This window comes from Poromitra crassiceps (assembly GCF_964638095.1).
Source record: "Poromitra crassiceps genome assembly, chromosome: 14".
In the NCBI taxonomy this organism is placed as follows: Eukaryota; Metazoa; Chordata; class Actinopteri; order Beryciformes; family Melamphaidae; genus Poromitra; species Poromitra crassiceps.
The window spans coordinates 292,501-319,492 of record NC_139633.1 but is presented as its reverse complement, the minus strand read 5'-3'; the positions used below and the strand labels follow the sequence as shown (position 1 = coordinate 319,492).

Genomic DNA, 26,992 nt, shown 5'->3' with positions numbered 1-26,992 from the left:
AATAAGGAAAACTAACACAAAAATGTGTTTTCTTTAATCTGGTGGAAGCATTTTTCAATGAAAGGTGAAACAACACAGATATGGTAGGATTTACCATGCCCGCCCTATTCACTCCAATAGAACTGGCCCCAATGCAAAATTCGAATGCTGTGACGTGAGTGTTGTCTTATCCTTCTTTTTAGGGTCCTTGCCACAAACATGTACAGAAAGAAACGTACAGTCAGTAAGAGTGACGAGGTCCTCCTCCCCTCCATCTCTCTCCTGACCATAATGTGACACCTTATTGATCCCTGTAGGGAGATGATGTCTTCACCTTCCCCTGGCAGGGAGTCAATGTCTTCTTCAAGGTCTCTTCAGCAGGGTTCGTTTGCCAGCAGGCATGAGTCCAGGCCTGAGCGCGCTCTCTCATCTCTCGTCTCTCTGCCATCCTGCCAACATGTTGATACGACCCAATAAAACCCGTCCGTCCGTAGTCATCTGTAGCTGCTCCCTGCATTGTTTTGTAAAAATCGGGACTTAGATATCGCTCTTATTCTGTTATTTTCTGTTCAGAACAGTAGGAAAAAAAGCAATGGTTACTCACAAATGTGTTTTTATGGTTACTCACAAATGTGTTTTTCCTAAACCTTTATATTCTAATTGTGCCATTTTCTTTATATAAATGCTAAGCTGCTTGCACACTGAAGAAGGCACGAGCTGAAACACTTGTGCCTGATACAGTATTTCTTCTTTATTAAAAAAGAGAGGGGGAAAAAGCACAATGAAAACATTAAAACATTTGGGAAGACACTTCTTTTTCAGTGTGAATCATCTTTCTTTCTACTGAATATATTCTAGGCTACTGGTTTCTACACAAAAGAGTGAGCGCAGTGATTCCTACAGACTTACTTCCAAACAGTTTCCAAAAATGAAAGGAATCATAAAATATTGCTCTTCTGCATGCACCGACTCAAAGCAACTCAAATCAACTCACTCTTTCAATAATACCTCAGTGTCCAGCTCGCTCACTCTCTAGTTGGGTTTCCATACAACTGTTTTTATGTGAAATTTCAATTTGTGCAAAAAAAAAAACCTGAGTGGAAAGACTGAAAAATGTGAGAGAAAAACCCTCCAAATATCGCAAAAAAGTTTTCACGCTTGGGGGAGGTGGAAAAGTTGGCCGTATCGATAAAAGGAAAATGCGAGAACTGCAGTGGAAACAGATGAAGTGAATCTTCCGTCATCTCTCCGTTCAAAACCCACGCAGTTTCATGTTGACCTGTCAGCGTAGCTACACTAAATACTAATAGGGCTACACTTGTAAGCTAAATAAAGGTAAATAGTAAATACGTGGCGTGTTTAATCAGAAGACTGGGATTAATGCGACTCACTTCTGGAATCGCTCCGTGGATTATAACGTTATGTTTGCAGTTGAAGAGTAGCGCCTGATAATCCAGAAATTGCATCTTATGGTCTATGTACCTTTGTAGATAATCAAGAAACTTTAAATTAATAACGTAGATGTGTTTAATAGAGCTTGGTCGCTGCCTGGCTGCGTATGTATCGAGTCTAGCAGCTGTGCAGCAGAGGCAGACAGCCTCAAACACCAGGTGATTGACAGCTCTATAATACGCATAGCAGTGGATGGAAACATGCATTATTTCGCATTTTCTTTTACCGACTTTTTGAAAATTCGATTACAATTTGTGATACCTTTGGATGGAAACCCAACTTCTGTCTCTCTATGTCTGTCTGTATCTCTCTCTCTCTGTCTCTCTCGCTCTCCTTTGTCCCCTCTCTGTTTTTACGGCATCTATTGTCTGCCTTCCCCTCTCTCTCTATGTCTCTCTCTGCCTGTCTGTCTCTCTCTGTCTGTCTCTGTCTCTCTCTGTCTGTCTCTCTCTCTCTGTCTGTCTGTCTCTCTCTGTCTCTCTCTCTCCTTTGTCCCCTCTCTGCTTTTATGGCATCTATTGTCTGCCTCCCCCTCTCTCTGCCTGCATCTCTATGTTCCTTTCTTTTCCCACTGCTATTTGTCATGGTCTGCCACACCAATTCTCTCCCTCCTTCAATCTTTCTATATCGGAAGTGTTTTTTCCTGTCTCGTTTCTGCATTTTGTATTGTAACCTCTTTGTGTTTCTTTCAGTCTAGATAGTGTACTGTATAATTTTGTTCACTTTGTACATCAGCTGCATGGATCATGAAAATAGTATTATTTTTTCCCAAAAGTCTAAAACAACAGTGCATAGTCTTGCCTCTATACGCACAATGCAAGGGTATTCCGATTCAGAGCGTGTCAACTTTTAGGGTGCTTTCTCACTGGCACCTCGGTACCGTTCCCGAGCACACTTGTCTCCAAATTGACCCCAGTTTCAGAACATTTGACGAGTGTGAACGTTGCGTTCCGTTCCGTTCTGCGCCCGGGCGCACAAGAGGGAACCGTGAACAGGATCCACTTGAAAAGGTGGTCTGGGGAGTGCTTTGGCGTGCCCCGGGCACGGGACACTTGCGAGTGTGAAAGCCAACCGTTCCGAACCACATAGACAGCACACGGGCGAGGATCAACTCCAGGCATAGTTGATGACGCAAGTGCACTCTGTTTCGTTTCCGAGCGCGAAAGAAATATTGTAATGCGAATGCTGACCAGCGGGGGAGAGGGGAGGGGGGCCAATCATTCCCGGGTGCGGAACGGAACGGAACGGAACGGAACGAAAGCAATCGTTCCCAGTGAGAAAGCAGCCTAAAAGACCATAGGCTTTTAACTAGGGCTGTCAAACGATTCATTTTATTAATCGCGATTAATCTTGCGATTAACTATAGTTAATCGTGATTAATCACATCTTTGTATCGCATGTTTAAAATGCCATTATTTTGCATTTAAAAGCATTTTTAATTAGATTTTAATAATTCTTACCAGTGTGTCGTGATTGGGAATCAAATTAATGCAAATAAATGTACTTTGTGATCTTGAATTTTAGATTTATTTTCAATTCAATAGAAGTGGAATGTAGACAGGAGGTAACAATGTCTACAAAATATATCTAGAACCGATACTTCCGGCGGCGGCGCTGTGGAGCAGTCGAAACCCAAAATGACACAGCCGAAGAAGGCTGTATCTGAGCTAAAAACGTTGGCACTTCCATGTGAATAATGGCTCGGTATTGGAAACTGTGTATTGATAACGTGTATATTGCGTGAAGCCATTGGAGCCGACCTCCCAGTGGTTAGAGGACCCGTGCATCCGAGACTCAGAAGGAAGAATGAGTGATGAGTCTCGCGCTAGCTAGCTGCTAGCTGGCCGCTAGCTACTTTTCGGTGATCGCTCGCCTCAAACTCGATGTACTTAGTGATATTTTAATTACGTTTTACACAAGGTGCAAACTACTGCTCTTGACTTGTCCACTGTGCCATTTGGGGAGTTTTTTAAAGTATAACGAGCCATTTAGAAGCGTATTGCTGTCGTTCTCTTCCATGCCTGCCCAAGCAGGAGACAGCAAACCGAACGGCTTGACTACAAGTATGGGTGCGACGAAGGGACAAAATAGCGGCATGCGATTAACGCGATTAAAAAAAAAACACGTTATGGTCGGCCCTTAACTCATTGAGTGCCAGCCACTTTTGGAGAACGGACGCTCCCAGTGCCAGAGTTTCAGAGCGTTTCAGAGGCCCACAGAATATTGTGTGATATTACTATGTAAACACCGAACACGCACAAAGAACGAGGAGACTCTATTGTATCGTCAGCAACAAAAAGTTTATTGATACCATTTTCCGTTCTTTAGTTATGAGCCGGAGAAGATAGGTTGTTTTGAGCAAAAACATGCGTTTCAAATTAGAAGCAGAGTTATTCCGCCTTTTGTGAAATGAAGCATTTCAAGCACATTCACTGAGTCTGAAGCTAATATTTTCTGATGTAGTGACGTGGTGTAGTTGTGTGGTGCCCTGCGTGCCCCACCCCCCTCTCCCCCCCTCAGCTGCAAACTCCTCCCCACACTAACACACAGCCTCACGCACCCAGCGTCTATTTTCGGGGTGCTCCGTTTTTGTGCGCCGGCTCCCAGCGTGACACGGAAAAGCCAAACCGGACTGCTGAGAATGTTTTGGCCCTTCGGCGTCGGGTGCTGCTTTTCTGGCGGCTAATCGTGTGCAGAATCTATACAGCAGAGACAGAGAGGCTCAGTTGTGGGCGCGGATCGACTGCTGTTTCGCAGCCAACGTTAACTCCAGCCAGAGCAATCTATATGGCTCTGGCTGCAGCATGAGCGGTTTCTCTTTCATCACGGGGCTTTTTCCTGCTGTTTTCCGGACCTTTCTCTAATCTGGAGAGCACTGTCGCCACCTAATGAGTCCGTAAAATAGGTTATACACCTTCAATAGCTACAATATTTGTACAGGAGATGCAGGAGGCTTTGATCCACGTCCCACCGTCAAAAAACACATTTGACGTCGATCGACGTCTTTGGCACTCTACGTCACTATTTACTTTGACGTCGATCGACGTCCTTGGCACTCAATGAGTTAATCGCATCGCGATTAACGCATTAGCGCTGATAGCCCTACTTTTAACTTGATGAGAGCAGCTTGCATTTTAAACCACATGTGGAAAGTCTGCATCAGAAACTCAATGTGAGGTTGGGTTTCTCGCACATGTTGGGCACTGCTTACCATTACGATTGATGAGCACTTAGTTTGTATGCTAAAGTCAACTGGCCGTCCTTGGACTGCCCCACGTAGGCTCCTTCATTGGTAGGCTACTGTACACCTTCATCTGTAATGCAATCAGTGGTCAGCAGCTCCCTTTTGACCTCTGTTCATATTTCACTATCCCATCAAAGCCATGGTCCAGCTTACGGTCACAGGACTATTTATATGCCTCAGTACCCAGAACCTGCACTGCCAGTTTGGGAAAAAGGGCTTTCATGTTTGTTCTCCGCTCCCTCCCTCTGCCTGGAATGCACTTCAAAAAACACTGGAACACTGGGCTTTCATTACCATATCTGACTTTAAAGCTTAAATTACGGACATTTTAAAGAATTAGATGGGAGGATGTCGATGCTTCACTGTAGAATGTGGTCTTATACTTACTTGTATTCATTCATTTGACCTTCCCCCCCCCCCCCTGTAAAGCCTCACCTTCCCTCCTCGTTCATACCACACACACACACACACACACACACACACACACACACACACACACACACACACACACACACACACACACACACACAAGCCGATTTGTTTGTTCCAGCTCAAATCTTTGATCAATGATCATTGATCATTGATCTCAAGTGACTCAGGTTAAATAAATGTCCTGTGGCTTGAATGTATGTATGTGTGTGTGTGTGTGTGTGTGTGTGATTCTCTGAAAATGAATGCATAATATATGTGATAGTGCTGCATGCTGCAATGCCTATCTGATATGTCCGATGCTGCGCTCAACTACTTCAGTTTTTTAAGGTGTAAATGTGCTCCACTGCCTGGCTGTGTTTGTCCACTGAGATGCTTCTGGTCTGCAACTCGTCCAATGAACGCCGAGTGGGGTGAACAATTAGCCAATCAGCGCCAATAAACAGTTGCAACGGGCGGGACCAACGTCGTCGTCAAGCGGCTGTCAAGTGCGCTGAGGAGTAATAACAACAATGTACCACCATACCAACCACCATAGACGAGATAGATACTGCCAGAGCAATCTAGTAAGAGAGTGGTGCCAGTGGTCAAAAATGCGCGAGTCAGTAGTCGATGAATAGCCAGGAAGGGGGCTCGCGCTACTGTACGTTTGAATGCTAAAATTAAGCTGATAATATCCAACTTGATTCTTTAAACTTCTGAGTCCATTTTTTTTTGCTTGATGACCATGCATCTATCATCTTTATCCAGTGGGTTTTGAAAGGGTTTCATAAATATCGTAACATTCTCAGCCTGCAGAGGATCAGGTAATCATTTCAATTTAAGTCAAAACATTCAAATCCAACAATCTTGAAGTTATGAGGTTTTCACCCAACAAGACTGAAACTAAAGCAGCAGATTTAAAACATACAAAAAAACGTTTGCTGTTTTATACAGGAAGGACATTTGAAATTAGACAAGTGAGACAAGTTAAATTAATAACATGTGAAATTAATGTACTGTATGAAGGGCTTTCAACGCATATTTGTCAACATGTGTATATGCAAGAGAGAGGTGTATGTATGCGTGCGCACGCGCAAGGATATACAGTAAAGGCGTAGACCACAGAGAAGATGTCTAGATTTACAGTAGATAGACATGTCAACATTATGGCCGACTCCACCCACCCAGGACATCAACTCTTCAGGGCCTTCCCCCATGGCAGAGTGTAGACAGGGAGACAGGAACAGCTTCTACCCAACTGCCATCTGCCTCTTCATTGAGACCTGAAAGCCCACACAAATCAGGACTTTGTCAACCCCCAACACCCCCCACCCCCAATGTCCCCTGAGCACAACCAGCTCTGCAAAGACTGGGGTCCCCCCATGGTCCCCCAATTATATATCACTTTAAAGGACTTTTACTTTGCACTTTATAACTTATAAATTATATTTTGAGATTGTTTTCTGTTTGCTCCATCTTCTGCTATTGATATGGTCGCTGCGCGGCATACTTGCACTAAGTCAAATGCATTGTTTGTGATCTCGTTTGTAATCTGATTACTCACTATGTTTGGCGCCCCCTGCTGCTGGCATAACATTATGGCCTCTTCCCCCTCGATCTTCCCTGCCGTGTTACAGTAAAATGCACCTGTCCACTGCACAGAAATAAGGACTTTTCAAGGTTTTGTGAAGGAGTGAAAGTCAATAACAGCAGCCTCCTTTGTGTGTGTCAGAGGCAGGCTGTCATTCATTTCTAAAGTGTGGTCTGAAGCCAATTTCTGTAGCTATTTCTGTTTTCTCACAGTCATTCTACTGAACATGTTGGTACTCTGCTGGCTTTTGGGCTATGCAAGTGCCAAGTGCCTGCAGTCAGCTCCATAAATCACAATGAAGGCATATTATGAATTAACATGAGAGTCGGTCCCACGTTAGCGGGCTTGGACCACGACTGCGGTCTAACAAAACCAGGTTAGCAGGTTTGGACCACAAAGGTGGTCTAATAAAACCAGGTTAGCAGGTTTGGACCACAAAGGTGGTCTAACAAAACCAGGTTAGCAGGTTTGGACCACAAAGGTGGTCTAACAAAACCAGGTTAGCAGGTTTGGACCACAAAGGTGGTCTAACAAAACCAGGTTAGCAGGTTTGGACCACGACGGTGGTCTAACAAAACCAGGTTAGCAGGTTTGGACCACAAAGGTGGTCTAAGCCCCCGTTCACACAGGACGCCGAAGCAACGCTCAACCGAAGCTGTACCTACAAGTTTCATTGCCGTTCACACCACCCACGCGCGTGCCACGCTGACGCCGTGCCGAAGCCACGCTCACGCCACGCTGAAGCGATCACTCAGGCCTGACACCGAATTTCCAAGCGTGACGCTGAAGTCGTGAAGCCGTGAGGCATGAAGTCAATGGGAGTTGTGGGCGGGTTCAAGGCGCAAGAGTAGGCGCTGAGAGGAAAACAGAAGGCGTCTTGTGTGAACAACAAGGCGTACATTCAGCTTGTGCTGCTTCAAGCTTCAGTTCTGCTTACGTTTGGCGTCCTGTGTGAACGAGGGCTAACAAAACCAGGTTAGTGGGCTTGGATCACGACGGCGGTCTAACAAAACCAGTTAACTCGATATCCAGTTGTAGAGGATTGGATTAATGTGAGAATGAAACTTTATTTAGTTTCTTACCTGGAACTAAGCTTAACCCAAATAGGGTCAAACTAGTTGTTACTATCGGTGAAAACCGTGCATCTCCAAAATGTAAACTTTTCACAAACTAAGCAGCCTCAGCAGGCTTAAACATAGCCTTGATTTTTGCTTGATGACCAAACCATGCATTTTTTACATTATCCAATGGGTTTTGAATAAACGTGAAAATCACCAAAACAGTGATCCAATATTATAGTTTAATTTTAAAAATCACAAAAGAGGTGCTTTACTAACTAAGTTGCACTTGTACCCGCAGTAGATGAGCATTGTTGTGTGTGGCTCGGGTATTACTCTTCGTTCCCTGTGCAGTCAGCAGCCTGCAGCAGCACTTAGCACAAGACCGTTAGCTCCACATTGGCCCGGCTCCTTCCAAGCAGTTATAAATACTCTGGCTCGTTAAAATGCATGTGCGCTTTCCAAAAACCATCCCATTTCCTCTCTGTTTTACATTCATCAAAATGTCGGCTTTAGGCTTCCGTAGCTCGCTGATGCATAATTAAGCTCCATTCATTTGTTCTGCCACTGGGCGAGTTGGTGGAAGTAAACACGGTGGAGATCAGGCTTTACTGATCAAACACCTTTCTGGCTAAGGGCTGTTACACAATTAAGAGGGGGTTGGGGAGGCAGACATCACATGCACAGTATACATGTAGAGCGTGTGTGTGTGTGTGTGTGTGTGTGTGTGTGTGGGTGGGGGTGGGTGGGTGGTTGGGTATGTGTGTGTGTGTGTCCGTGCATGTGTGTGTGTGGTAGGGGGGTTACTAGACATAAATTATGTGGAAGGACACACTGTGTACATATCAAGTCCTTACGCTGCAGTTTGTTGCAGTGTTCTTGCTGACATTCAAGCAAAGGTGTGATTGTGCCTAAAGGCCCAATTATACTCCCGTTTCCATACGAAAATAAATGCGTCCGTTTCAAACGCTGTAACAACAGTGAGGAGTTGAGAGTGATGATGTCATAATTGATGATAATGCCGTCAGTGATGATTATATAGTGTTTGGAACACCTTAGTAAATTTTCGCCCCCAATGGGGATTTAGAATCACTATGAGAAATCACCTGACAAACTTTGAAACTCAAGTTTCACCCACTTCCAGGGGGCGTATCCAAAAACCAACAGCACCATCGTGCTCAGCGGCCAGAAATACATCTAGTAGGATGTGTTTGGTGACGAAAACACCTTAGTAAATTTTCGCTCACAATGGGGACTCAGAATGGCGATATCTCCGGAATGCTGGGGCTAGGGTTAGGGTGGGGCCTCCTGGGGGGCGTATCGAAAAACCAACAGCACCATCGTGCTCAGCGACCAGAAATAGGGTTAGTAGGATGTGTTTGGTGACGAAAACACCTTAGTAAATTTTCGCCCCCAATGGGGATTTAGAATCACTATGAGAAATCACCTGACAAACTTTGAAACTCAAGTTTCACCCACTTCCGGGGGGCGTATCCAAAAACCAACAGCAACATCGTGCTCAGCGGCCAGAAATACATCTAGTAGGATGTGTTTGGTGACGAAAACACCATAGTAAATTTTCGCTCACAATGGGGACTCAGAATGGCGATATCTCCGGAATGCTGGGGCTAGGGTTAGGGTTGGGCCTCCTGGGGGCGTATCCAAAAACCAACAGCACCATCGTGCTCAGCGGCCAGGAATACATCTAGTAGGATGTGTTTGGTGACGAAAACACCTTAGTAAATTTTCGCTCACAATGGGGACTCAGAATGGCGATATCTCCGGAATGCTGGGGCTAGGGTTAGGGTTGGGCCTCCTGGGGGGCGTATCCAAAAACCAACAGCACCATCGTGCTCAGCGACCAGAAATAGGGGTTAGTAGGATGTGTTTGGTGACGAAAACACCTTAGTAAATTTTCGCTCACAATGGGGATTTAGAATCACTATGAGAAATCACCTGACAAACTTTGAAACTCAAGTTTCACCCACTTCCGGGGGGCGTATCCAAAAACCAACAGCACCATCGTGCTCAGCGGCCAGAAATACATCTAGTAGGATGTGTTTGGTGACGAAAACACCTTAGTAAATTTTCTCTCACAATGGGGACTCAGAATAGCGATATCTCCGGAATGCTGAGGCTAGGGTTAGGGTTGGGCCTCCTGGGGGGCGTATCCAAAAACCAACAGCACCATCGTGCTCAGCGACCAGAAATAGGGTTAGTAGGATGTGTTTGGTGACGAAAACACCTTAGTAAATTTTCGCTCACAATGGGGATTTAGAATCACTATGAGAAATCACCTGACAAACTTTGAAACTCAAGTTTCACCCACTTCCGGGGGGCGTATCCAAAAACCAACAGCACCATCGTGCTCAGCGGCCAGAAATACATCTAGTAGGATGTGTTTGGTGACGAAAACACCTTAGTAAATTTTCGCTCACAATGGGGACTCAGAATGGCGATATCTCCGGAATGCTGGGGCTAGGGTTAGGGTTGGGCCTCCTGGGGGGCGTATCCAAAAACCAACAGCACCATCGTGCTCAGCGACCAGAAATGGGGTTAGTAGGATGTATGTGTACCATATATACACAGTATATATATATGTAAGGGATAATGTATACTGAGCCGGTGATTACTGTGGAAATAATGACCGACAGTACAACTAAATCATTCAATAATCTGACAAAAATAATTATTCAAATAGATTTTTTAATAGCGTTTTCAACACAAAGCGGTTTCATTCGTAATTGGCACACAAGACACCACAGCTGCAACTGGTTGGCCTAATTAGTAGCGTCTGCGGACAAAATGCTCTTACCAACTGATTAATCCAGGTGTGGCAGAGCAGCGGTCGGTTGTCGAGAAATAATGACCGGTGAATATTGTTGATTGACCAATCAGAATCGAGTATTCGAGAGAGCCGTGTTCTAAATATATATATTGTCCTTCAATCAATCTTTGAGGAAGCTGTGATCAAGCAGTCCCATCGCATTCTCGATGACTCCTCTCATATCCTATTCTCAGAATATGAACTTTTACCTTCTGGAAGGCGATACAGAGCATGTAGGTACAAGTCTAACCGCTACAAGCTCTCCTTCCTCCCAACATCAATCGCGCTTCTGAACAAACTACCTGCTTAATCTAAAATTCTGAAAACTGTTATGGGATTTTTTATTCTTTCTATTTGAACTTTTTATTATTTTAATTATTTTAATTTTTCCATGTTTTAATAATGCACTTTATCATTTTTTAAACATGTGATCATGCTGTGGTCTTACTATTATATTGCTTTTATTACCTTGCCATTTGTTTTAATTGTAAGCCACTTTTGCACAGTAGCATAGGTTACTTTATCTAGTCTCCCACCCACTTCTTTGCACGTCATCTTTTATCCTCAGTGCAATTTTACTTTATGGGTCTTTCTCCTTTGACGGGTCAGTTGCAATACAACTTCATGCACTTCATACGTAAGGTGCATCTCTTCACGAAAAAATGTGTAGACCTTTGTTGTTCCTGTTATATTATTGTCATTTGGATTTTCTTATGATGCAGCTGTATGTAGCACGCACTGTTGCCCAAGACAAATTTCCTCTCAGGGACAATAAAGTATATCCTGATCCTGATATATATATATATATATATATATATATTACATTACTATTTTAAATGTGGGATGTAGTTATTAAAAAAAAATCAATGTCCAGACTTTTCACTGGTAGGGTGCATTCAAATTAACAGTGGAAAAAGCAGAAAGACTCACCAGGGAAATGGCGGGGAATGGGAGGGAGAGTTTATCAGTTACCGTTTGACAAGTTTAGGCTTGAAACTTGAATCTCTTTGGTTTCGCCTGAACTTCTGACCTGAAGGGAGAGGAGAGGCTCAAATTCTGCCCACAAGAGTTGATAGGAGAGGTGTGTGACGCTGTGAGCTTCATGTCGGAGCCGTAGAGAGGCCAGGCATTGATTTGTGGTTGCATTAAACCTTTCTTGGTCTGGAGGTTCAATTCCTGTTGGAGCCCTTTGTGTTACAACGCTCTAATGGGACGGTAAGACAGCACAGCCAGCAGGAGTGACTCATGAGCAGGACTGGCTCATTTACTTCTGTTATTCTCAATAGAGAGCCAAAGTGGACGTCACTTCCTGCTTCAGCACTGTACCAGAGATTTTCATCCGCTATTTATTTTCCCATAGACATTTCGTAAAATGCTTATAGAAAATAGTTTTTCTTGTTCAAACTAAACGGTTCAGATGTATTTAGAATCGGGGAGAGATCATAGAACATTTTACTCGAACCAAAACTTAGAAATACAACATCGAAAAAATATTTTCTTTAAATCCGCATTTCTTTTAACGTTTTGGTCTGAAAGTGGTCTGGAGTGAAATGTTATGTGGTCTCTCCTGTTTCTAAATATATCTGAACCGTTTGGTTTGAACAAGTAAAACTATTTTTATCAGCATTTTATGAAATGTACTGTATGTATATGGGAAAATAAATGGCGGATGAAAATCTCTGGTACAGTGCTGAAGCAGGAAGTGACGTTCACTTTGGCTCTCTATTGAAAGGGCACTGTTTCCCCTTAACATCAACAGCACTGAGAACTCACAGTATCAAGTGATACAGATGCAGCAATCTTCAGTTGGTGCGTGGGCCATTCGGCTGCCTGCCAAGATCCTTGGCAGATTAAACAAACAACAAACAGAAACTTAACTTAATATACTTCAACTTAAAGTGATCATCTCAAAGATTTTCATGTAAATAAATGTCTGTTAAGTCACTATCTATCTGATAGTGACTTAACATAATATAACTTAAACCAATTCAAACTCTGAATTAACAATATCATTTAGATACCATTAGTTTCTCCAAAGCGGTGGTGGGGTACGCATAGCCCTAGGGTGTACATGGAAGTACTACAGGGGGTACTTGAGAGAAAGTGGAAAATGGAAAAATGTAATAATAAGTCATGAAAATAAAAGAAACGTTACAATACATTTGCTCAGGTGTGTCCTGGTGGCTCACCTGGTGGCACGCGTACGACGGAGGCTCGGTGCTTCGTGCGGCCGACTCGGGTTCGAATCCGACCCGAGGTCCTTTGCCGCATGTCATCCCCTCTCTCTCTCCCCACCTTTCCTGTCTATCTAAATAAAGGCAAAAATGCCCAAAATAATCTTAAAAATAACATAAAAAAATAAATGTGCTCAGGAGGCACTAATTGCAACTCCTTCACTGTATTTCTTATTTTGTAATGTTATATTCTTCATTATTATGCTATAGTTTTCTCGTGCAGTTTTCTAAGCAAAGTGTTGTAGTCGGGTAAAAGGGGGTACTTGGATTGAAAAATCAGGGAAAGGGGGTACTGAAGCAAAAACAAAGTTTGAGAAGCACTGCTCTAAAGCAATGTCCCTTGTGGTGCAACAAAGTTCAGTTCTTTCTTTTTGGTATGTTAGCCTTCAGCTGGGAGCGCCAACTGAAGATTGCTGATCTCATTTGAGAGAAATTCAGAGAAAAGGAGAAATGCTCACTAACGGGGTTGTAAACAACGTTTCGAGAGAAATCAGCTTTTCATGACATTTTAACAGGATACTTTAAATCATGACTTTCCATGTTGCATTTATGTTCAGCATATTTCAGCGTGTTATGTACCGTAGCATGACGTGAGTAGCAGTGTAAAAAGCCCCAGCCATCATTTTCCCCCCACACCCGCAGTTTAGTGTTACTTACTTAGACTTATGGGATCCTGTCGCATCGGGCTGCAATAGTGCTACTTCTGTATAGCTACAAAAGAAGGGATGAATCACTCTGGATAAAGTCTGTGAGCCTGGCGGAGTGAATGGTTGGCGATGAGTTGTAGTCATTACCGCAGTATTGACTTTCCCTGTTCTTCCACTCTATCCGTAGTGATTTATAGGAATCTCTTTCTTTTGTGTGTGTTGTGATAGCCCAACTTGTTCTAGCAACACAGCTGTTTGACTCGTAATGAAGACTTGATTAGCTACATAACCTGCAAGACTGGAAAGGCTCACTCACTTTCACTTATTTTCTTTTTTTCTCCCATTTTCTCCCCAATAGAGAGCTCCAGGGATGACGTATTTTTGTAGGCTGAATGCGGAAGTCCCGAACTTCCTGGTTCTTCACTGTTTCTGTCTATGGGATTTTTGAATGGGTTTTTGGCGCGATGCTTCAAATAATGTCTGTGGGCAACGCAAGTTTAATCAAACGCGAACCAAGGTTCAGCGGGATAATCTTCACACATGAGGACCACTTTCATGAGTTTTGTAGCGTAACTGCGAGCCCTAGAGGTAAAAAGCTTGTGCTAAGCTAATCCAGAACTACACAGTGTCGCATAGGCTTCCACGTCACTCAACCTAGACTTTTGTTGATGTGTGCACTGATTACCCCGGGCTGAACGGGCTGAACCAGGTGAGGGAAAGATAATTTCCGTGTTCGCCCTTTGAAGTGGTGACGTTATTGACGTATATATCCCCATCGACTCAAAAGTGTAGTCTCATTTAGCCGTTTGCTAGCTAGCCGCCCTTTTAACGGCACGTAAAAGCTTCAAAACTCGTAAAAGTGGTCCTCGTGTGTGAAGATGATATTACTAAACACTGGTTCGCGTTTGATTAAGCCAGCGTTGCCCAGAGAGATTATTAGAAGCATCGCGCCAAAAACCCATTCAAAACTCCCATAGGCGAAAACTGTGAAGAACCAGGGCTGTTAGCATCGATGATTTCCGGACTCGTTACTGGGGCTCTCTATTGTACTTGGCCAATTCCCCCTGCCGTCCTAGTGGTTGCTCCACCCTCTCTGCCGATCTGGGGAGAGCCGTAGGCTAGCTAGCACATGCCTCCTCCGATACATGTGCAGCCGCCACCTGACAGCGAGGCGTTTCACCAGCAGGACGTAGCGTGTGGGACGATCACACTATTCCACCCAGTTGTGCCAAAGTGGAGAGAAAGAAAGGCTGAAATAGCAATGGTGTTCTTTTTAAAATGTTACTATTTTGAAATAACTCATCCAAACTGTTTTGAGGCCATTCACACTCAACTCTGGACATGACTCACTCAGTCTCAAAATATGCTTTAGCTCTCATATAGCCCAGGATCTTTCTTGGCTATGAAGTAGCACATACCGTATCTAAAACAAGGCATAAACAAACAGCTATATAAAAATTATGCACCAGATAAATCCATATGCATTTTTTTTGTCTTCCGTACTCCAGAAGATGTAGTCTAAAATGTAGACGTCTACTAAATTCTCACTTTTAAACCCGATGTATCCTTATTTTTGGTCTATAACCATTGAGACGTCTAAAACAGGTTAATAAATGGAAAATGCGTGCTTCCTCAGAAAATATCACTTCCAACTTAAACTTCTTACACAAGTACAACAGTCTGTCTGGTTCTAGCAACACAGAGGCATTTTTTGAATCACAGTGACAATTTGACAACCCACGTACAAAACTAGATATGAGACTATAACTGAAATCTCTTATTTATTTTCAATTAGATTTAAGACCAGCCTTCTTCAAAGTGCTTCAAATTTCAGAACTTCCTCCTGGTTGTGACCAGGTTTAGATATCATGATTGTGGTGCCCCGATTGTGTTGACAGCCACAATCATCAAACTGAATGGAGGAGAAATAAAAAAGCGCTGAAGTAATTACAGCCGTCTGTCTTCTGAGAAGACTTCTCATTGTCTTCTCACAAATTAGATTTAGAGTCACATCGAAGAGCCATAATCCTGCTGCAGACAGCAGATGATTGCGTGATATTGCTTTGGGGAGCTGTCTGACGTGATGTAGCCTAACACAGGAACCGCACTGTTAAAAAATAACAGCAACTAGGTGAACCTGGAGGGTTCCTTGAAGAATCCCCTCATAAGGGGTAAAGGAGTCCTGAGGGTAGGCTACAGTCTGAAAATTTAAGACCCATGAAACACCATCTTCACTTCCTTGATTTGAGGCTTTTCCTGTTGAAACAGGGCAACACACTGAGGGATTATTCTCAAGTCTAAACCAATGGAATATCAGTCTGGGAAAGAAAGGCAGTTTGATTTGATGGGAGTGGCGGAGGGGCGGGATTGTTTGAAAATATGTGATGTTTTTATTGGTTGGGCCTTTTATTTACGCCTACTGGTGCGGCATGAGGTCACCATTAAATATACTCTGTTTACCACAAAGGGAAAGTAATGGGAGGTCAAGTCAAGTCAAGTTTATTTATATAGCCCTAATTCACAAGCATGTCTCAGAGGTCATTTCATAGGGACTTTAAAGAGTTTTGAGGCTTTCATGAACCTTTATCGATTCTAGAGTTCGAAAATAGAGACGACTACACTAGACCAGAAGCTAACTTTCTCTGGAATGGAACCTTAGTTACATGCAGTATCTTATACAGTAATACAACTGTTGCTGCTGCCTATGAAGTGCCAAACAAAAGTGAGAGAGAGAGAGAGAGAGAGAGAGAGAGAGAGAGAGAGAGAGCGAGTCAGAGAGAGAGAGAGAGAGAGAGAGAGAGAGAGAGAGAGAGAGAGAGAGAGAGAGAGAGAGAGAGAGACGGGCCCTACACACCGCCCGCGATAAACTCGCATGTACTCGCACTCGCCCAGTCAGCCCTGCCCCGCTGCTACAGCGTGGTTGGCTGCCCCTCCTTCCCTCGCTGCCATCTTGTCGCTCACCAGCTTGCAAAGCATGCTGGGATACCTGGCGTCAGGACATCGCAGGCGACAAGACGAGAGGAGGGGCCAAAACCGAAATAGACCAATTGAAGACGGAAATACAGCAAGGCAGCCAACCACGCTGCAGCAGAATCAGAATCAGAATCAGAAAGACTTTAATGATCCCCAGGGGGAAATTGGGACAAGTTACAGTTGCTCGCGCTCAGGCATGAAATATCCACATAACACAACATAGCATAACACGGTAACACACAGTATCTCCCTAAACGTAAAAACAGTCAATGCAATAAAATGCAATAGAATAAAATAAAATAAAATAGAATAAAGTAAAATAAAATAAAATAGGGTCAATGGGATAGTAAAGTAAGAATTGTTAGTTACAGTTACAATCTATGTACAGTACATGTCAAATTGCAGTTATTGCACACTGGAATTAAATTAAATCAAATTGCACATTACCTGTGACGTAACTAAGGCACAGCTATCCTATCGGCTGACTCAGTCTCAGAGAGACTGAGTGTCTCCGAGGTAGGGCTTGGTAGGGCGAGGTAGGGCTTGGTAGGGCGAGGTAGGGCTTGGCAGGGCGAGGTAGGGCTTGGCAGGGCGAGGTAGGGCTTGGCAGGGCGAGGTAGGGCTTGGCAGGGCTTGGTAGGGCTTGGCAGGGCGAGGTAGGGCTTGGCAGGGCTTGGTAGGGCTTGGCAGGGCTTGGTAGGGCTTGGCAGGGCGAGGTAGGGCTTGGCAGGGCGAGGTAGGGCTTGGCAGGGCGAGTGCGAGTACATGCGAGTTGATCGCGTTCGGTGAGAAGGGGGTCTGAGGGAGAGGGAGAGAGCGATCTAAATGTGCGTGCAGGAACAAGAGCAGCTGTCACCTGATCATCTGAGTGGTCGTGCAGAGTGGATCCTAAAGCCAAACTCTGTGCAGAAAAGAGCCAGAACAGAACCAGCAAGACCGTGCACAAAGGTGAGGAATATCTGTGCCAGGCCAGGATTGTACATGTAGCTCTCACACATTTTTCTTACACTTGATTTCCATTTTCTAGTCTGATTTCCAATTTTACTTTACGTAGACACCAATGTATCGGCCTGAATCGAATCCAGACAGGAGGACACAACAAAACATCTCCTCTTTGAATAAATGTCATCAAAGCAGAGTGCTGTTCAGATGTCGCACTAAGTGGTACTTTTAATCGATTTAAAACAGCCTCGATAACAGTGTCTATCTCATCTATACCGGGCGCCGTTGTTGTTATTACTCCTCGGCACACTTGACAACAGCATTAGTCCCACCCATTGCACTGTTTATTGATGCTGATTGGCTAATTGTTAGTCCCCCATGGCGCTCATTGGACCAGTTTTTTTTTCTTTCTTTGTCAAGATGCCAGGCCACTCAACTCGACGGATTGGAGGGTCTGGACCCAGGCAAGCAAAACTTAAAGGAACACTCCGCCAATTTTCAACCAGCTTTGTGTCATTACAACATCAGTAGTATATCAGAAAACTGTAAGCAGTTTTGCAGGCATTCATTTAGTTTGACAGTTGATCTGAGCTAAGTTGTGGACCAGTGATGCCATTTGTGCATGAATGACATCACTGGTCCACAATTGAACTCAAATCAACAGTCAATAACTGTCAAACTAAATGAATGGCTGCAAAACTGCTTACAGACTGCAGCCATGTTGTAATGATGCAAAGCTGGTTGAAAATCCGCAGTGTTCTTTTAACTGTTATGCATCATTTTAATCAGAAAAGCCCCCAAAAGGGGGGTACGGTGGTGCAGTGGTAAGCGCTGTTGCCTCACAGCTCGAAGGTCCTGGGTTTGATTCCCACCTGGGATGTTGTGAACGCTGAAGGAATGCGTGCCCGTCCGCATGTCCTCGAGTGCCCACCGCCCGGGTGGGGTCGTCAAAAGGGCCTTTCTGTGTGGAGTTTGCATGTTCTCCCCATGCCTCCCGGGGGCTTCCTTCATATAGGAACCCCCTTCACCAAAACATGCAATATCCTGGTTGCTAATTTGGTGCCTCCTCTGGTCGTTAAGGGCGCCTGTTCGGAGGGAGGGGAACTGGTTGGAATAGCGTGGTCCGCCCACGTGCTATGTCCTACCGGTGAAGCTTCCCCTGTCAGGTGAAAAGAAGCGGCTGGCTACTGCCCATGTCTCGGAGGAAGCATGGAGCCAGTTTCGGCTCTCCCCAGATCGGCAGAGGGTGGAGTAGCAACCAGGATAAATAAATTAAATTAGCACTAATGGGGGATAAAAATGGGATAAAAAATCAGGGGGGAAAAATTAGAGAAAAGAAAAAAGAAAAGCCATTCACATGAATCAACTGAGATATCACGTTATGCAATCTGGAAGCCTGCTGCACACATAGTGAATCTCCCTCTCAAACTGCAGCTCATTCGGATCTCTTTGGTTGGACTTTTGCCTGGTTTGGTGCTTCATATCGGCTCATAGCAAGAAAGACCTGGGTTTGATGCCCAGGTGAGTGTCTGTGTCTTCTTCTCCCTGTGATGGACTGGCACAGGATGTTTTCCTGCCTTCAGCCCAATGCATGCTGGGAGAGCGGCCAGCCCCGCTGTCTCTGAAAAGGATTAAGCAGCTAGAGAAAATGAACTAAATGAGGTGCCAATGATATAATACACAGCCTCCCAGTCTACTGAGCTGCTATCTGACTCAAAGTAGTCTGTTTCTCTCCTGTAGCCCTGTGCCAACTGTATCACTCTATAGAGAGGCAAAGTGAACATCACTTTTTGTATTTTATTGCATTTTATTGTATTTTATTGTATTTTATTGTTTTTATCTAGTTGTATTTTATCTGACTAAATTATTAGAGTTATTTGATGGGCGGGTTGTTAAGGGTATTCTTACATTATTATGTTATATGATTTGTTTTTAATGTATAGGAACATCGATGGGACCATGATGGAAACAAGTGTCCAACACTTTATCATGTAATCCTTTGGATATGATGTGTATTTCCATTAATAAGTCAAATCAAATCAAACTTCCTGCTTCAGCACTGTACCAGAGATTTTCTTCCGCAATTTATTTTCCCATAGACATTTCGTAAAATGCTTATAAAAATAGTTTTACTTCGTCAAAGTACCGAACGGTTCAGCTATATTTAGAATCGGGAGAGACCATAGAACATTTCACTTGGACCAAAACTTAACAAAACAACATCGAAAAAATATTTTCTTTAAACCCGCATTTTTTTTTAACGTTTTGGTCTGAGTGAAATGTTATGCGATCTCTCCTGTTTCTAAATATATCTGTACTGTTTGGTTTGAACAACTGAAACTATTTTTATAAGCATTTGAGGAAATGTCTATGGGAAAATAAATGGTGGATGAAAATCTCTGGTACAGTGCTGAAGGAGGAAGTGATGTTCCACTTTGGCTCTCTATATCGATGATGATTAAATACACTTGACTTTGTCTCCCCCATGCTGATCAATGATGATTAAGCATGTTTGACTCTATTGATCACCTCCCGTCTCTCTCTTTATCTGTCTGTCTGTCTCTCTCTCTCTCTCTGTCTGTCTCTCTCTCTGTCTGTCTGTCTCTGTCTGTCTGTCTGTCTCTCTCTCTCTCTCTCTGTCTGTCTGTCTGTCTCTCTGTCTGTCTCTCTGTCTGTCTGTCTGTCTGTCTGTCTGTCTGTCTGTATCTGTCTGTCTGTCTGTCTCTCTGTCTCTCTCTCTCTCTGTCTGTCTGTCTCTTTGTCTCTCTCTCTCTCACTCTAATCTCTGTCTCTCCTATGCCAAGTATCTGTCTGATAGATCAGTGATAATCGAACACATGACTCTCTCCCTCTCTCTCTCTCTCCTCCCCTTCTCTTTCTGATGCAGTCTCTCTCTCTGGATAAAGTTGTCTCCCCTCAAACAATGTCTATCTCTCTCTGGACGAAGCTGTCTCCCTTCAAACTAATTCATATTTCATGACTAAGTGCATTTAGCTGCTTCTCAGCGGAAACTCTGCTCTCTCCCAACACTTGAGGGAATACCGAGATGATCCATTCAACTGAAGCAGGACCTGCAGCTTTTGATCTTTGTCATTGATTCACTTCTACCTTTTCTTTTTGGCTACCTTGAGTTTTAATTATGCATCATGCTAGAGCTGCACAATATATCGTTTCAGCATCGTCATCGCAATGTGCGCATGCGCAATAGTCACATCGCAGGACATGCAATGTCAAAGAATAAGGCAAATTAACTCAAACACGTCAGGCTATAACTTTTTTGCTGGTTGATACTCAGCACTCAGCACACTAGCATCCTGCCAATCACTCTGGCTGCAGCTAAAAACACTTGCTACTACGTCACATCCACGCAGGTTACCCACTATCTTCTTAAGGGACAAGGCTTGATGAGCTAATCAAGTCATTTGGTGAAAATTCCTGTATTTTTTCATATTGCAATATATATCGCAGAAACCAAATATATTGCAATGTCTGTTTTTTCCAATATCGTGCAGCCCTACATCATGCTCAGCTTTTTCTTCTTCACTCAACATCTGATTTATAGATTCTCTGCCAACATGTAGAATTATAATAGGAATCTTGTACATCTCAGACATAGAGAAGACCACCCACACTGAATCGTAGTGGGCAGGCCGAACAGCACTCGGGCGGTTAGGGTTCTATCTTGTTGAGGGTCTATCTTGGTGCTGTCCGAGAGTTTTAAAATACATTGTACCAAAAGTCTGTCAGCCCAGGACATGACCGAAACATATGTAATGGTCAGCTGGAGTTTGTAAAGAAAGAAAAAAGTTTGCACACTGCAGGGTTCCAGATTAGAGTGTTTATTCACATCGGTGGTAACGTTTCGGGCAGCACCTTCCTCAGACAGCTGGAGATTGCTAACTAGGGATGTTCATTTTGAACAATTTCCATAATCGAAAATCGGGAAAATTAACGATCAATTATTGATTATCGATAGCGTAATAATAATAATAATAATATTATATATATATATATATATATATATATATATATATATATATATATATATATATATATAATTTTTTTTTTACTCTGCGTCTTCCAGCTTAGCTGACAGCTCAAGAGTCAAATCAACAGGCCTGAGCCTCATGCAGACCGCTGGGTGCGTTTGTTTGCGTCCCCGGCGCATGTCGGTGTGAATTCCCCATGTTTAAAACAGTTTTGTTGGCACAAAGGCCCGTGCCCAGCCAGAAAACTGAGACTATATGAAGCTCCACCTCACGTTAGTCGGCTGTGCAATGGAGTGGGGCGAGGAGGAACGAATTCCACCCAAACCTAGTCCGCAAAAAAATAAAATAATAATAATAATAATAATAATAATAATAATAATAATAATAATCGATCAAAATTCCACATGATCGAATCAATTTCTTAAAGATCAATTATCGATTTTCGATAATTGATGAACATCCCTATTGCTAACATCTATGCATCACATCTGGAAATATTTTTGGCAGGGTATTTTTGCCATGCCTAGCACATATCGATGAAGAGTGCACCAGGAGAATATCGCTCCACTCGCTGTCAGAGATGTCAACATTGAAGTCACGTTCCCAGGATTCTTTGAGGCATGTAGTGGGAACCAGCTTTAGGGAGTAGATGTTATTATAGATACTGTAATAGGAATTAGCCGTCTTTGGTCAAAGTGCACAGTGACAAACTGGTCAATTTCCGATTCAGGGAGGGCATTTGGGGAAATGGGGGAAACACATGCTGGGCTCTTTAGTAGTGAACCCCCCCCCCCCCCCCCCTCCTCTTCTTCCTCCTGCAGGTAGAAGTTCCTCCCCTGACAGCCAGAGGGTGCTGTCTCTCGGCAGCCTGCTGGACGACCAGCACTGGCATCATGTGACGGTGGAGCGGCACAACGCTCACCTCAACCTCACCGTGGACACAAGCACCCAGGGCCTTCAGATCCCAGCCAAGCTCACCCACTGGGATCTCGACCAGGTCTGTGTGTGTGTGTGTGTGTGTGTGTTAGGGATGGGCATTTTAAGCAATTTAAATAGTCGAGTACTCTCCTTCTATTATGAACGAGTGCTCGAGTACTCACGCGGGGGGCGCGGGCTGTGTGATTACTATGGTAATGACTGAGCAGGGGTAATCTGCTGTGTATCGGGCTGTTCACACATAACGTTTGCATTTTTGCATGGAAAAAGCACTACCTGGAGCATTTTTTGTCAGGAGAGGGACTGACTGTGATATTAGGTGACGCTAAGCTAACATCTAAAGCCTACCTTTAGACAGTATCTCCGATGGTTGGATTAACGCTTTGGAGCAGACAAGTTGTGAAACAAGCGAAGGCATTTGATTTCCAATACATGTCCATTGTTGCTGAATAGTGATCACCATGATGCGATTGTCTCCCAAAAAGTGATTCTTTCTCCACATTTCTTGTGACTAACGTTATGGGAAACGACAGTGTAGTCAGTAAACTAGTGCAACGTTTTGAATGAATTTTATCGGGCGTGCGCTATGAAGAAGCGTGCTTCTCATTCGGGAGAATATCTCCAGGTACCATTTTCGGGAAGAGCTGGAAAACTTCTGGTTAAAACCTTCAAAATAATGTTACTTAAACAAAAGTAAATAGCTTATTGATGCACGTTGGAGGAGAAAAGGTATTTCAACGAAGGAAGCTGCATCCTTGTATCAAAATACTCGTTGTGATGTTAAATGGCATGAAACTGTGGCTGTAACGCATTACTCAAAATAAATAAGGTTACAATAAGCCTTTTATTTTTAAAGCAACAAAGCGGATGACGTACTTGTACATTCTGGCTGACTTGACGCCCGGCCGTGCAGTTCATGCTGCCAGATCCACATGACGATGCGTGCGTAGATCTTCTAGACCATTTTTCAAGGGGTGGGGAGTGGGGCGAGTACCCGAACAGCAGAAACGTTACTCGAATACTGACGTTATGAACGAGTGCTCGAGTACCCGAGTACTCACGCCCATCCCTAGTGTGTGTGTGTTGGGGGGGCAACTAACACAAAATGATCTGGATAGATAAATACAGTAGCACTACAGATGAGAGGAAAAATATGTATTTTGGATTTTAAGTTGAGATGTAGTGTTAGGCGATCTTGACCACAGTCAGATCGTCCTATCGTCACGCTTTGAGATGGCCGATGCCATGCCGAGGAAGTATAACATGATTAGTATCTTAATCGTATCCATAACGTTACTCTTAAAGGGATAGTTTGGTTTGTTTGAAGTGGGGTCCTATCAGCTAGTTCCATACACTAACTGAAATGCTCTGTGCAGGCGTTTAGCGGAGGAATACGGTAGTTGTACGGTTGGCAGAAAAAGCAGTGCCGAATGAGACGGCTGTTTGGTGGAAAAGTAAAGCGCTGAAAATGGTCAAAATAGAGCGTGGATGTACACAGATATCGATTTGTTTAGGTGGGCGTTGTTTTAGGTGGCTAAATTACGTTTTAGTTCTTGGCCCCGTGTAGTACAGAGACAGAGCTGTGGAGGCTGTTGCTTGGAGTGCTGGGTCTCGATAAACGGTGCGCTCAGCGTCCAGAACACTGTACCTATTTCAGTTAGTGTATGCAACTAGCTGATAGGACCCCACTTCAAACAAACCGAACTATCCCTTTAAGCCCCCCACACACATGATGCGCGGTAAAACAGCTCTTGTGTCTGCTGTCTCGATGTTTTCCTATGGGGAGAGCGGTGCCTCCCAACTATGCGGCAGCCCTACACTTGGCGTCGTGCACCGCTCGAAATTTGCCACCTTGTGCTGAGGTCAAAGTTCAAATTGTTTAAACTTTGACCTATTTACCGCTCACCTTTCTCCGCTCTACCTCGCGGTGAGAGAGGAGAAGATCGCCTATCATGTGGAGGCAGCTTTATGGAGCTGAGCACAGAGTAGATGAGACGCAGATCAATGGACAAGCGACAGCAAACAGGTTTCTAATTAAGCATTTTATTAACGAGGCTCATTGTGGACATCAGACACATGTTTGAATGTCCAGTAGTAGCATTTACCGTAATTTCCGTACTATAAGCCGCACCGGAGTATAAGCCGCAGTAGCAAAATTGCCTGTTTGTTACATATATAAGCCGCACCGGACTATAAGCCGCAGGTGTTTTAATGTTTTTTTTTTTTTTTTTTTTTTTTAATTGTGTTTTAATGTTTAATTACCATATGTAAGGGTTCGTGCACAGAGGGGATTGTCGGGAAAGAGATGGCTGTTTGAGGAAGCTCCCATTTATTAACATTTCAACAAAACAACATAACACAACACCACCTGTGTTTTTTTTTACAGTGCACACAGTGTCCGCGGTGTGGTGAAAAGAGGGCAAGAGAGGAAATTAAAACAGAAGTGGATTTATAGTTAGAAAGAGTGCTAAAGAAGAGAGAATTCCGTTTTTTATTTTTTTATTTTAGTTACTCACAGTACTATTGACCAGTCCAACTCAAAAGATATTCGGCAGTTTCACTTTGAGCTCTTGTTCCGCCGCTGTCCATCAATGGTTATGACGAGTCTCGCTGGGTACAGTACGCCAAAGCGATATCCATTGACTTTAACCTTTTCGATGATGCTGTTGTATGTTGCGCGTTTCTGTTGCACCAACGCGGAGAGGTCCTGCCGGACGAAAAAGCGCGTACCCTTCTGCGGGGAAGAGGCTTCTTCCCCGCAGCATGGAGGATGAGTTGACGGTCGGGCCAGCGGAGTAGGCGGATGAAGATGGCCCTCGGTGTCAGGCCGGGGTCTGGACGTGGCCGAGGCGCCCGGTGTGCCCTGTCCACTGTGGTTTCTCGCCTTCCTTCAGGTCCAGGATGTAACACAGGATTTTGCCAAGGAAAGCGTCCATGTCACCAATCTCAGCTCCTCTTTTACATTGATCAGGCGAATGTTATTTCTTTTACTCCTGCTGATTAAGTCATCAACCTGCGTGTGCAGGGTATCGATTTTTTTTTGCATTTTATCCATTTTCGGACTCACTGTGTTGTTTTTGTCCTCCAGTGCGCTGATGCGCTTTTCCGCATTAGAAACTCTGTTCACGGTTGCCTTATTTTCTTTAGTGAGTGAGTGGATGGACTTCTGCACGTTTTCAAACTTGTTTTCAAGCTGCTCAAAACCTCTGAGCGATGTCGGACTTAATCGATAGTGTTTCACGGAGTAAAAGTTAAGCCCAAGCCGTGTATCTCCAGCCTCCAGCAGGTGAGTCATTTCCTCATTCATGGCGGTGATTGCTTCGTCTCTTTTCTTTCTGCTTATTGGTTTTCAGTCTTGTGCTTCTTCCAGCAGACATTCGCCCCACTCTTTAAAGTTATTCAGTTGGTTCTGGTCACCTTATTCATTTTAGATCAGATCGCTAAAACATATTGTTTGGTCTGGTGTAGCAGCTGTCTAGCTGAGCGCCATGTTCACCGTGATGCCGGTTGATTTCCGCCAAATGATGTCAAGTCAAGTCAAGTCAAATTTTATTTATATAGCACCTTTCATACACAAAGGCAATTCAAGGTGCTTTACAAAAAAATAATCGAAAAAACAAGCAGCAAAGCAATGCACATAAAATGTGCAGATGAAGCTGTGTAACCTGTAAAATCCATCGATTTTGGAGGTCACCGAGTGGCCGTTTGCTGAAAAAATCCATAGATAAGCTGCACCGTTATATAAGCCGCAGGGGCCAAAAAACGGGGAAAAAGCCGCGGCTTATAGTCCGAAATTTACGGTAATCACTGACAAATAGCCTAAACACACACTGTACTCACTGCTGCTTTCACACGTCTTTCTGCTCGCCACGCTGCCACTGTCACACACACACACACGCACACACACACGCACACACACAGACACACACACACACACACAGACACACACACAGACACACACACACACACACACACACAGACAGACGCACGCACGCACACACACACACACACACACACACACACACACACACACACACACACGCACACGCACACACACAGACACACACACAGACACACACACACACAGACACACACACACACACACACACACACACACACAGACAGACGCACACACACACGCACACACACACACACACACACACACACACACACACACACACACACAGGCTTTGGGGGGGGTGCCATATACTGTACATCGGCTATCGAAAATTCAATCGACAATTAGCCATTCAATTGCCGATATTCGATCACCAATTGACACAACACTAGTAGGATGTCCCTTAAAGAACAATGTTTTATTTTATGCTTAAGTATTATTACTTAAGTAATCACGTTTAGAGGGTAATTAAATCAAAACAGACTAGACTACATGTTTGTAATTATAAAAAATATAGAATGGATAGTTCCGGTCCTTGGTTATGATTGCCGATGATGAGCTGCATTCAAAGCCATTCTAAAATACTCTATAAACACACACGTGTGACCTCATCACAATAGTACTGCAACAGCATCTGTGCGTTGTTGCATCTCTGTGTTGCTAGGCAACCACTCTGCTAAATATCGCTGAAGAACTACATTGCTTGGCGGTAGAATGATTATTAAGTTATCAATAAATTATTGCATTTCCTGTTGCTGTGTGTTTGTTTGATGAAACTTTCCCAGGTACATGTAGTAACCATTAAAAGCCA

General features: G+C 43.8%; 1 protein-coding gene across 1 annotated transcript in view; it reads left to right on the top strand.

Moving 5' to 3' along the window:
• Positions 1-26,992, top strand: part of LOC310789530 (contactin-associated protein-like 4) — a gene marked incomplete at both ends in the record, with an annotated part of 176,899 nt that overhangs the window by 66,018 nt on the left and 83,889 nt on the right. The window contains one exon of the mRNA XM_083651166.1: positions 22,169-22,344. Within this exon, the coding sequence (XP_083507292.1) occupies positions 22,169-22,344 (176 nt within the window). The remainder of the gene's footprint in view (positions 1-22,168; positions 22,345-26,992) is intronic.